The following is a 12670-nucleotide window of genomic DNA, read 5'->3' as shown; positions in this document are numbered from 1 at the left end:
ACAATCTTAGACAAATCTGTATTTAAACAACCCATCTATCAGAATTGTATTTACAGGTATCTAAAAGGTGGGGATACAATACATGCAATAACAGATAGCAAGTATGAGTACACAGAATTCCTCAAATGTCCATCCCACTTGGTAAAAAGCTGATAGTTCACTCACCATGTACATGGGGGACCCACAAAGAGTGGCAGCCATCATATTACTCTGTAAATACCGGGCAAAGCCAAAGTCAGCTGTGGGGAAATATAAGGAAACACTTTCAATAATGTGAACCATTTGACTTTTCCACAATATCTGACTAAGGAAAACCCATTCCCAGAAAATAGTTGCAATTATATTGCTTCTCATTTCATCTAAAATATTTTGAAGCTTTTGCCACTGAATTCCAGTAAATTACTATACAGTCATATTCAGAAGTAATTTTGCTCACAGAACTTACACCAAGAAGCAAAGTGATTGGCCCTAAGAAAAATACTGAAGCAGGAAATACTGCCAAAGTTCTTACTGTGTCTCACTAAAACAGGGCTGCAACTGAAGCAAAGCACCATCATAATAATTAATTCAGAGAAAACATTGCTGCCAATGCAACAAAGTCTCTGAGTAGCTCAAAAGAATCGGTATTGAGAAACAGGTAATAAATCTCCTACACTGGAGACAAGAGGTTAAAACATGGTCGTAACAACCCTTGGCAACTGACTCAAAACACTTTTCAAATGAATTCAATTTGTTGTATTTACCACTTGTAAAGTGCAAGAAATATGACCAAAATATAGAAAAATAGCTTTAAAAATACATAATAAACTAACGACAGACCTTTGCAAATGTTGTTATATGAATGGCAGAATGGGCTCAAGTGGGTGAGTGACCTACTTCCATTACTGACTGGTGTGTTTGTTTGCAGCATCAACAAAACTGCACATCTAAAGAAGCATTATTGAAATCTGTTCAGGAATTGAGTGGCACATTAAGAAACCAGGTCATTTGATCTTATGCATCTATTTGGCTGACTACATTGGCAAAGGCAACATTAAAAAAAAATCCAAATTTAAAAACAAGCCCTTTGAAGTAGATGTTTTAATTTTAATACTTTGAGATACCAAGTAACACATAATTTGTGGTTAATTTCGAACTCTTGAATCATGGAGCAGTTATTTTAGTTTGTGCATGTGGACAGCGATTACTTGGTAAACAAAGTATGACACTGGCTGCTCTCTAATAAGCACAACATCGTTGTTTATATCCTTCGTACATTCATGCTTGCCTTTCAGCAAAGTTGTAAATAACCTATGTTCTCAGAATTACTCAACCAAGATACAAGAATTCTTGGAACTTCCATGGAGAATGTGCAAAGCAACAGTAAATAAAGGTCTTGGGCCAAGTTTGAGAGAGAACAGTCTTATAAAACCCATCTGCCACATGAAGAAGCATATCCCAAATTAGGTGCTATGGCATCTGTTGTCACTTTGAAATATATTTTAATTTGAAAAGAAAACAAACTCCTCTCTTCTCCTGAAGGTCCCGACTCTTGACAGCTCCTCTGGTGCCAGCTTTTGGCTCAGGGAGAATTTGTCACATGAGAATCTGGATGTTGAGTTTTGGAAAGTTGTTAGGCTGTCAGAGCTAAGCAATTCTGCAGTCACCAGACATTCACACACCTTCCAGCAAGAGTCACTGGATAGCAATCATTAGTAGGATTCTTGCCACTGGGTCAGAAACACTGACGCAAACGGGAGCATTCTATTGCTGCTAGTGCTAATTTCCTTTCAACGTAACACAAGTAGATATTGCTCCATGGTGTAAAGATCTTATTTAATCATGTCCTCTAATTCAGCATCAACATTTGAAGCTATAATGTTACGGTGTGTTTATATACATTTTAATATCATTTGTTTTGGGGATTTTTGAATTTTGAACTTGTAGCACCAGTTTGTCTGACAGGGTTTAATCATCAACTTGCAATTATTTCTGTAGCATAATTTATTTTAAATCACATTATTAGACAGAGAATTCCTAGACAGTAAATGGATTTGTTCACATCAGGGAACAAAGTAAACAGTGTAGGGCATTAGGCTTTCAGATGGAACATATGGAAGTTTTGGGGGCTTAGGGAAAACACTCACATATTGGATAAACCTTTTTTACTTTAAGTTTGAACAGGTTGGTTGAGGCTGGATATGTAAAACATTACTGTTGAGAAAGGGAGGCAACTTTAAAACAGTTACCTGTGTCAAGGAATTTAGTTTAAAGGTTTTAGACCAGAAGTGTTTACTTAAAGTCTTGCATGGGTACTTGAAGTTGAGAAAGTCCAAGCTCAGGTATTTGCTGACATCAAGAGAGACTATCAGATTCTCAAAACAGAGAATCAAAATCACCTTTAAAATTAACTCTTTGGACATGAAAAGATTTTTCTCTTTGAGAATATTTTAAAGGTGTGCTTTTAGGATTAATAGAATTGTATGGTATTCTAAATGTCAAAACCCTTAAACTGCTGTTATAACTAACCAATTTAATTTATTCTATTGGATATTTATGTAATAAACTTCTGTTTAATTGCTAAATCCGAATGTGGAGGGTCACACTTCGCCAAAGACCACTTTGTTAAAATTGAACAAACAAAATATGATCCATCAAGCCAGATATCAGACTGGGATCAAACCTGTCAGTAATAACAGAAGCAAGAATCATAACAAAGAGTACACATTTTTGAGATGGTGCATGCAGGAAGGAGGCTCTCTCTGGCAAGGGAGCACGAAGGGACACAGACTCTCAATAAGAATGAGACTATTTTGCCTTAAGATGAGGAACAGCTTTTTCACTCACTTATTAATTGTCAGAAAACTTGATCATTGAGTATATCTCAGGGATGGATCTATAAAGGTCTAGACATTACATTTATGAAGAGATATGTGGATAGCATGGAAAAACACCCAGAGGTTAATGATGAACTGTGATCTAGTAGGATGACAGAAGGTTCAAGGTCCCAAATGACCTCCTCCTTTTCCTATTCCTTACATCCCTAAAAGTGAATTGAAAGTGAGATTTCATGACGGTGGTGTGCCAGATTGTGATTTCACTAAACGCCTGAAGAGTCCACACTATAGCCTGTGTTCCATTTTTGGCCCTTGAATTGAACTATTCTAGCCATTAAGCTGAAAAAACTCAGCTCAGTTTAAGCTGACAATTTGTATTTCTTTTATCGGCCCATTTAAGGTTACTTGAGGGCTTATTCTGGGGAATCCAAGATGGAGGACATGAAAAGGTTGAGGCTGTAACAGGTTGCTCCTTTTTTGAGGTATTTTAGGAGTTGGAGGTGAGTTCGTTGAATTCCAGAAGGAGCAATTACTGTTTCATATGCTGTTGCAGTGTTTTGGAACTTTGAAGAAAGAAAAATCTAAAACAAGAGGAGTTTTAAAAGGAAGAGGGACGGAGAAAGGCAGCACATGGTGTGAGGGAGAGAGAGATAGAGAGAGACAGAGATCACCATAGAAAAGTGAATATTTTTAAGTGTGTCCTTACAGTAAATCTGTAGTAGTGAATAGAAAGGGTTCTTTCTTGATTATATGTTTTATTAAGATATGTATCTTCATTAAATTTAAAAATATAAGCCATAAGTATTAAGTTAGTTTTTTGGAGAGGAATAAGAGTGTGATTTTTGGGTCTGCAGATTAAAAGAAGCAAAAATGACCTTTAGTAGAGTGATGTGCTCTTCAGATGTGGGAGTTTACATGTTACTGAGGATTATACCTGCAATAAATGCTGTTGGTTGTGAATCCTATCAGATCGAATGGATCAGGTAAAAGCATCGAGGAACTTACAAGAGCAAGGGGATGTGATGAATGGCAGTTACATATAGGAAGGGAGAAAATTTGTGGATACAGTCACATAGATGGTTAACTCAGGGAAAGGTAAGACAGGTAGGCAGGTAGTGCAGGAGTCTTCTGTGGCTATACCGATTTCAAACAAGTAAGCGGTTTTAAAAAATGTAGGGGATGATGGATTTTCTGGGGAATGTAGCAGAAACAGCCACGTTTCTGGTATCGAGACTAGCTCTATTGCAACGAGGGCTACGTCGGTTTCCAAAAGATCAATTGTGTTAGGAGACTCTTTAGTCAGAGGCACAAACAAATGTTTCTTTGGCCAGCAGCAAAAAATCAGAATAGTGTGCTGCCTCCCTGGGCCAGGATCAAGGATGTCTCAGAGGGTGCAGAATGTTCGCAAGGGGAAGAGGGACTAGCAGGAGGTCATTGTACACAGTGGAACCAATGACACAGGAAGGCAAAAAGATGAAATTCTGAAGGGAGAATATTGAGAGTTAGGCATGAACTTAAAAAAAGAGGTCCCCTACAGTAATAATATCTGGATTACTCCCAGTGCTGCGAGCTAGTGAGGATAGGAACAGGAGGATAGAGCAGATGAACGCATGGCTGAGGAGCTGGTGTATGGGAGAAGGATTCACATTTTTGGATCATTGGAAGCTCTTCTGGGGCAGAAATGACCCGTACAAAGAGGACGGATTGCATCGAAATTGGAAGGGGACTAATATACTGGCAGGAGATCTGCTAGAGCTGCTCAGGAGGATTTAAACTAGTAAGGTGGGGGAAGTGGGGCCCAGGGAGATAGTGAGGAAAATGATCAATCTGAGTCAGGTACAATTGAGAAAGGAAGTGAGTCAAACAGTCAGGACAGACAGGGACAAAGCAGAAAACAAGGTTTAAACTGTATTTATTTCAATGCAAGGGGCCTCACAGGGAAGGCAGATGAACTCAGGACATAGTTAGGAACATGGGACTGCAATATCATAGCAATTACAGAAATGTGGCTCAGGGATGGACAGGACTGGCGGCTTAATGTTCCAGGATACAAATGCTGTAGGTAGAATAGAAAGGGAGGCAAGAGAGAGGGGGAGTGGTGTCTTTGATAAGGAATAGCATTACAGCTGTACTGAGGGAGGATATTCCTGGAAATAGATCCAGGAAAGATTTCTGAGTTCAACTCAAATAAAAGAAAGGGATGATCACCTTATTGGGATTGTATTATAGACCCCCCCAATAGTCAGACGAAAATTAAAAAACAAATTTGTAAGGTGATCTCAATTATCTGTAACAATAATAGAGTGGTTATGGTAAATGATTTTAATTTCCAAACAGACTGGGATAGCCATAATGTTAAGGGTTTAGATGGAGAGGAATTTGTTAAGTATGCACAAGAAAATTTTCTGATTCAGTATGTGGATGTACCTCCGAGAGAAGATGCAAAATTTGACCTACTCTTGGGAAATAAGGCAGGGCAGGTGACTGCTGTGTCAATAGGGAAGCACTTTGGGGCCAGCGATCATAATTCTATTAGATTTAAAATAGCGATGGAAAATGACAGACCAGATCTAACAGTTGAAGTTCTAAATTGGAGAAAGGCCAATTTCAACAGTATTAGGCAAGAACTTTCAAAAGCTTATTGGGGGTGGATGCTCGCAGGTAAAGGGATGGCTGGAAAATGGAAAGCCTTCAGAAATGAGATGAGACACTCCTGTTAGGAAAGGTTGGTAGTTATAGGGAATGCTGGATGGCTAAAAAAAAAACTGAGGGCTTGATTAAGAAAAAGAAAAAAGCGGATGTCAGGTATAGGCAAGATAGATCGAATGAATCCTGAGAAGAGTATAAAGGCAATAGGAGTATATTTAAGAGAGCAATCAGGAGGACAATTCGGGGATATGAGATTGTTTTGGCAAATAGAATTAAGTAAAATCCAAAGTGTTTTTATAAATACATTAAAGGACAAAAGGTTAACCAGGGAGAGAATAGGGCCCTTCAACGATCAGCAAGGTGGCCTTTGTGTGAAGTCGCACGAGATGGGAGAGATACTAAACAAGTATTTTGCATTAGTATTACTGTGGAAAAGGACATGGTAAAATATAGAATGTAGGGAAATAGATGGTGATATCTTGAAAAATGTCCATATTACAGAGGAGGAAGTGTTGGATGCCTTGAAACGCATAAAAGTAGATAAATCTCCAGAACTAGATCAGGTGTACCCTAGAACTCTGGGCAGCTAGGGAAGTGATTGTTGGGCCCCTTGCTGAAATACTTGTATCATCGACCATCATAGGTGAGGTGTCGGAAGACTAAAGGTTAGCTAACGTGGTGCCACTGTTGAAGAAGTGTGGTTCGGACAAGCCAGGGAACTACAGACCACTGAGCCTGACATCGGTTGTGGGCAAGTCGTTGGAGGGAATCCTGAGAGACAAAATTAACATGTATTTGGAAAGGCAAGGACTGATTAGGAATAATCAACATGGTTTCATGCGTGGGAAATCAAATCTCACCAACTTGATTGAGTTTTTTGAAGAAGTAACAAAGAGGATTGATGAGGGCCGAGTGGTGAATGTGATACATTCAGTAAGGCGTTCAATAAAGTTCCCCATGAGAGCCTGGTTAGCAAGGTTAGATCTCCATGAATACAGGGAGAACTAGCCATTTAGATACCAAGCTGCTTCAAAAGGTAGAAGACAGAGGGTGGTGGTGGAGGGTTGTTTTCCAGACTGGAGACCTGTGACCAGTGGAGTGCCACAAGGATCAGTGCTGGGTCCACTACTTTTCATCATTCATATAAATGATTTGGATGTAAGCATAAGAGGTACAGTTAGTAAGTCTGCAGATGACACCAAAATTGGAGATGTAATGGACAGTGAAGAAGTTTACCTCAGATTACAACGAGATCTTGATCAGATGGGCCAATGGGCTGTGAAGTGGCAGATGGAATTTAGTTTAGATAAATGTGAGGTGCTGCATTTTGGGAAAGCAAATCTTAGCAGGACTTATACACTTAATGGTAAGGACCTAGGGAGTGTTGCTGAACAAAAAAATCTTGGAGTGCAGGTTCATAGCTCCTTGAAAGTGGAGTCACAGGTAGATAGGATAGTGAAGGCGGCTTTCGGTATGCTTTCCTTTATTGGTCAGTGTGTTGAGGGGTCATGTTGCGGCTGTACAGGACATTGGTTAGACCACTGTTGGAATATTGCGTGTAATTCTGGTCTCCTTGTTATCGGAAGGATGTTGTGAAACTTGAAAGGGTTCAGAAAAGATTTCCAAGGATGTTGCCAAGTTTGGAGGATTTAAGCTATACAGAGAGGTTGAATAAGCTGGGGCTGTTTTCCCTGGAGCGTCAGAGGCGGAGGTGTGACCTTACGGAGGTTTATAAAATCATGAAGGGCATGGAGAGGATAAATAGGCAAAGTCTTATCCTTGGGGTGGAAAGTCCAGAACTAGAGGGCATAGGTTTCGGATGTGAGGGGAAAGACATAAAAGAGACCTCAGGGGCAACTTGTTCATGCATAGGGTGGTACATGTATGGGATGAGCTGCCAGAGGAAGTGGTGGAGGCTAGTACAACTACAACGTTTAAACGGTATCTGGATAGGTCTATGAATAGGAAGGATTTGGAGGGATACGGGCCGGGCACTAGCAAATGGGACTAGATTTGGTTGGGATATCTGGTCGGCATGGATGAGTTGGACGAAAGGGTCTGTTTCCGTGCTGTACATCTCTATGACTCTATTCACTCATTGGAAATAACACCATCTGCTGAATTAGCGGTTTGAGAGAAATTTTTATTCGTGGGAAATGTGTGGCTATCTCCCACTGCTCAAAAGCATGAGGGTTCACTGCAACCTCAAAGTAATGCTTTGCATAAAATTGACTTTGCTATCAACACATTCAGATTTACCTATTTTGACACGAATTCCATTCATATGAGATTTTTTCCGGCTGACATAAGATAGTAGAATATTCTGTGGTTTCAGATCCCGATGGATTATTCCTTTGTTGTGAAGTATTCGCATAGCAGCTGCAATCTGCTGAAGAAAGACTCTAATGGTGTCTTCACTAAGTGTCCCTTTAGCTATTCAAAACAAAGGATTAGTTATTTCAAAATCTGAGGGAAAAAAACAGGTCCTTGTTAAAAGCATTACATTGCAGGTTTAAGTGGCCTGTTATAATACAAAAACCAAAGCCATGGAAGAGCACACAACATAAATGTATCTGGATATTCATGCTCTTCTAAAATCTCTGAAACCAGAGGCACTACGTGACTGCAGTGCAATTCTATATCTGTGGACGGTTTATGAGATTTTTGAAAAAGAACAATGTATCAGATGTGCTGGAAAGCAAATTCAAGCAGAATGCTGAAAACATGGAGGACAAGCCACATCTGTATAAACCATCATTGATGATTTGGGTACATCGCCATAATGGATCTGAAGAAGATTCCATATCTGAACTTATACTTCCTCTGCACTTTTCACAAATGCTGCTTGGCCTGCTCAGTGTTTCCTGTATTCAACTCATAACATTGTAACCTGTCCATTCGAAATAAGAACTACATAATTATTACTGTGCAAGAGGAGGCTAATCGGCCCGTCATCGCTGCAATAATTCTGCGTATTTTAATTCAGTGCCAATTTCCTGCCCCACCCCCCCCTTGCTCCTGTACATAATGCTCATTTGGACAGCTAGGGCCAACAAAAGGGGATCCTTTTGCACCACAATATTTCTGAGCTTCTGTGAACACTTCCATGATGGACTCATCATGTATTAGGAGATCACTATTCCAAAACTAACATGCAATCTCAGAATTAACTATAAAGAAAGTGCAAGATACACCCAATGAAGACAATGTTATTTTCAAGATTTGGAGAAATGGGAAGTCATGAATTACCCTTTAATTTTATTTCCACCAAAAAGGAATTTCAAGAATAAATTTATACTGGATATTTTCTAATCAACCTATTTAGAGATGTTATTGCGCAGCTTTGGAGTAGGAGGGCTTCAGCCTGGGCCCATGTTTGAGAGGTAGGGTCACTATCACTACACAAGAGCCTCTGTAAATATACACAATACCCATTTCTCCCACATTGTGTTGCTAACTTAGAATTTAACCAACTGAAATTCGAAAGATGTTTCTCAAATTGCTTTGGGTCATTGAAATCATATATCAATGAAACAATTACTGTTAAATGATAATGCAACATGTATTTTCAAGAGTATTTAACTTTTCCTTCAACCCCTTAAATTCCTGATTTTCCAGAGCTGTTTTGCTATAGTCTCAATTTAATCTACAGGTACCATGCTCTATCTGCCATCTGTCATATAACGGAAAGTAAACTACGTAATATGATAACAGCAAAACAAATGGCTATGCAAAATATATATAGACACACACTAAACATTAGAATAAATATGTGCATGTTTAAATTGATCAAGATGCCTAACTTGAATGGTAAGCTCTATTTACTTGAAACTTCACTGAATCCGGATAACAATGGAGTGACAAAGAGGAGACATCTCTCAAACAAAGTTAAAGTACAGGTTAAAAACGGGAAACTAGAACCTGAACAGAATTCTTGTGTGCAGACAGCTACAAAAAGTTACTGATACCTCACATTATCAAATTCTCAATTTACAACTCCAAAATCTCAAAATAAAAGTAGATGAATTGAAGTAGGAAAATGATGAATTTACCTTTTTGTATTAAGTCAGCAATTGCCCTTGCAGAGTTTTGAACATTAATCCTAGACTCATTTCAACTGTATTAGAGAACATTGTAACTTACCTTGCAGATAATCTGCCAGGTCACCTCCATTGCAATACTATAGAATAGAAGGATAAAAAAAGCATAATACTTCCAAACTTAAAATTAAAATACTAAGTGTATTTGACAGTGTAAAACAAGTACTTTGTTGAAGGAAATAATTTTCTTCTGGATCTCTCTCTCACATATCCAACCAAGAAAACGAATGAGATCACTCACCAAATTCACTGACCAGAATTACTTAGCCAGGAGTTGACTCAAAGTGTTGCAACTGACATAATTTTAAAACATTTATGCTGCTTCCAAGTCTTTGGTCTGAAGAGATAGCTTAATTGTGTGCAAAAATAAGTGGACTTCCTCAAAGATATGAAAGATGTTGGACCAAAGTTGAATGCAGACCAAAGCTATACCTCCAAATCACCCTGATAAATGTTGTAATGTTGGATTACTTGATTTAAGTATTTTTTATTTGGAAAACAGTTAAAGCTTAAAAGAGCAACTCTGGATTAAAAAAAAGCACTATGCAATTACACTGAATGTCACTGTAATAAGTATTACAGCAGTGTAAATACTGACAGAATCTCATCAAGTTTTTGGTTATTTGGATAATAAAATAAAAAGCCAAATTAAGAGTGCCAAAAACTTGAAATGTGCAGTGTGTAGTACTGTGTATGGTCAGTTACATAACTTCCCTCAAGCATCTGCCTAAACGTATACAGCCCAAATGCAGTTCCACGGAGACCGAGAACAGCCAAGAAAGGTTAGAAAGTATCTTTAAATCATTTTGCATAGGTTTAGGGTGAGAGGGGAAAGATTTAAAAGGGACCTAAGGGACAACTTTTTCAGAGAGGGTGGTATGTTTACAGAATGAACTGCCAGAGGAAGTGGTAGAGGCTGGTACAATTACAACATTTAAAAAGGCACCTGGCCCTGTATTTGAATAGGAAGGGATTAGAGGGATATGGGCCAAATGCTGGCAAATGAACTAGATTAATTTAGGATATCTAGTCGGCATGGACAAGTTGGACTGAAGAGCCTTCCACACTGTACATCCCTGACTCTCTGCGCCATATTCATGTTAAAATTCAGTTATTACGCGAGATCCATTTCATCCGTTCCTTTCATTTTTTGCATGACATTGTTTATGTAATTGATCATAAAATGAAATCTGCCTGATAACTTCAAGCTGTGTGCTCAGCTGTACCACTTAGCTAAAATTTGGTGATCACACCAATATAAGCTCTTAGCTGAATAACCAGAACAAAGATCCCAATAAACATAACCAACTATCCTTATAGTCAAATCATTTCATGTCAAGAGAGATAACTTTACAGTTATCAACATTACAGACTATAGAATATAACTAACCATTAAAATGCAAATACTCTTATTCCATCAGATTTTCTGATATTCCATGTTAGGTCAGAATAATAGATAAAATATTACTTAAGCTTACCTCCATCACCAAGTGAACAGAGTTTGGAGTCTCCTGGAATGGAAAAACAAAACTTAATCATTTACTTCAGTTAGGCAGTTTGAAAGCAATTTCTGAAGGGATTAAACAGAGTGACATGTCCAGCAGCGCACTGCACAGAAATGCAAACGGCCGAAAAATAACTTATTTCAGAAACAAAGAAAGATGCATATTCTTTTAGCTAATTCTGCAAGTACTTCAAAGGAATAATTAAGCACATTTTGGCATCAATGGTATTAGCTCAGTGTTAGAACATAGAACATTACAGCGCACTACAGGCCCTTCACCCCTTAATGTTGTGCTGACCTGTGGAACCAATCTGAAGCCCATCGAACCTACACTTTTCCATTCTCATCCATATCTTTATCCAATGGCAATTTAAATGCCCTTAATGTTTGTGAGTCTACTACTGTTGCAGGCAGGTTGTTGCACGCCCTTACTACTTGGAGTAAAGAACCTACCTCTGACATCTGTCCTGTATCTATCACCATAGAGTTGGACCGAAGGCTCTGTGCTGTACATCTCTATGTCTCTAACCCAATTAAAATTATCAATATAGACTGCAGACTATTACTACCAAGATCACTCAATCCTCAAAAATGGTAGGATTTGAAGTTAGAAACAAAATACTATTTAGCTAAAATGGACTCCTTGGACAAAAAGAATACCAATATTCTAAACAGCATTTGAAAAACCCGAAGAACAACAATGGTCACAAACACTGACTGGCAATGACGACCAAAATATGGTTTTTGCAATTATTTTGCCCACCAGCAACTACTCATTTTGGTCAACACTAACTCTATTAGTCTGTAACTAAACACAGATAGCAGTGTGGACAGACGGGAGATATTATAAATGTGGGATTTTACCATGGAATGGTATAATATTCCAATTTCAACCAGGTCACCAGGATGGGCACCAAGGAGGACAAACAAACTTATAATGAGGCAATTGCACTGTCCTCATGACTGTTCAATAAAATCTTGTTTCTGGACACAGGTGAATATGATACAACAGAGTGTGCGGATACTTTCATGTTCAAGTCTCTCATTTACCCACAGCCAAATTCACTGTAGACAATTTGAATACTTGCATTTGCACATGACTCCTCTTCTATCTTCAGGTTGGGTCAAGGATAGGTAAAATTTGCTTTTCGAATAACAAATTCATTTAAATTCACAGAGCTCAAATCTGCATCATACGTAGGATACATAACTTGGCTTTGTTGTAAAATTAAAGCGTACTCTTTACATTTTTGATATCAAGTGCAGATTCTTTCCAGATCACAAGCATAAATGGCATAATGCCTCACACTGCAAAGAAGGCAATTACCAACAACAGCTGACAACCATCTATAAATATCCCTCCCAACAGTATGCAGCCACGTGATTAGTCAGATGGCAGATTGCACAGAGCTCTCCCAAGGCTGAAGCAGAATCCATTCATGGCAATTTCTTGCATGGAGTTCATCCATTGTTGATTATATATTTATCTGCTTAAAGCCAGTCTCTCAATTTTATTCCCACTCACACGACGCCAATAGATACATAACGTATCAAAATGAAGAAAGACAAATCAACATGGCTAAAATAGTACAAAAAACAAG

At 38.5% G+C, this 12670-nt stretch overlaps 1 protein-coding gene across 2 annotated transcripts in view; it reads right to left on the bottom strand.

Moving 5' to 3' along the window:
* ulk2 (unc-51 like autophagy activating kinase 2) overlaps positions 1–12670 on the bottom strand; it is a 114296-nt gene that overhangs the window by 55419 nt on the left and 46207 nt on the right. For both annotated transcript variants that reach the window (XM_060848390.1, XM_060848391.1), the window contains exons 4-7: positions 11044–11076; positions 9609–9645; positions 7725–7898; positions 166–239 (exon numbers count right to left, since the gene is read on the bottom strand). In XM_060848390.1, coding sequence (XP_060704373.1) covers positions 166–239; positions 7725–7898; positions 9609–9645; positions 11044–11076 — 318 coding nt within the window. The remainder of the gene's footprint in view (positions 1–165; positions 240–7724; positions 7899–9608; positions 9646–11043; positions 11077–12670) is intronic.

The sequence above is a fragment of the Hemiscyllium ocellatum genome, chromosome 31 (assembly GCF_020745735.1).
Source record: "Hemiscyllium ocellatum isolate sHemOce1 chromosome 31, sHemOce1.pat.X.cur, whole genome shotgun sequence".
Lineage (NCBI taxonomy): Eukaryota > Metazoa > Chordata > Chondrichthyes > Orectolobiformes > Hemiscylliidae > Hemiscyllium > Hemiscyllium ocellatum.
The sequence above is the reverse complement of the archived record's forward strand: the minus strand, read 5'-3'. Positions and strand labels throughout refer to the sequence as shown.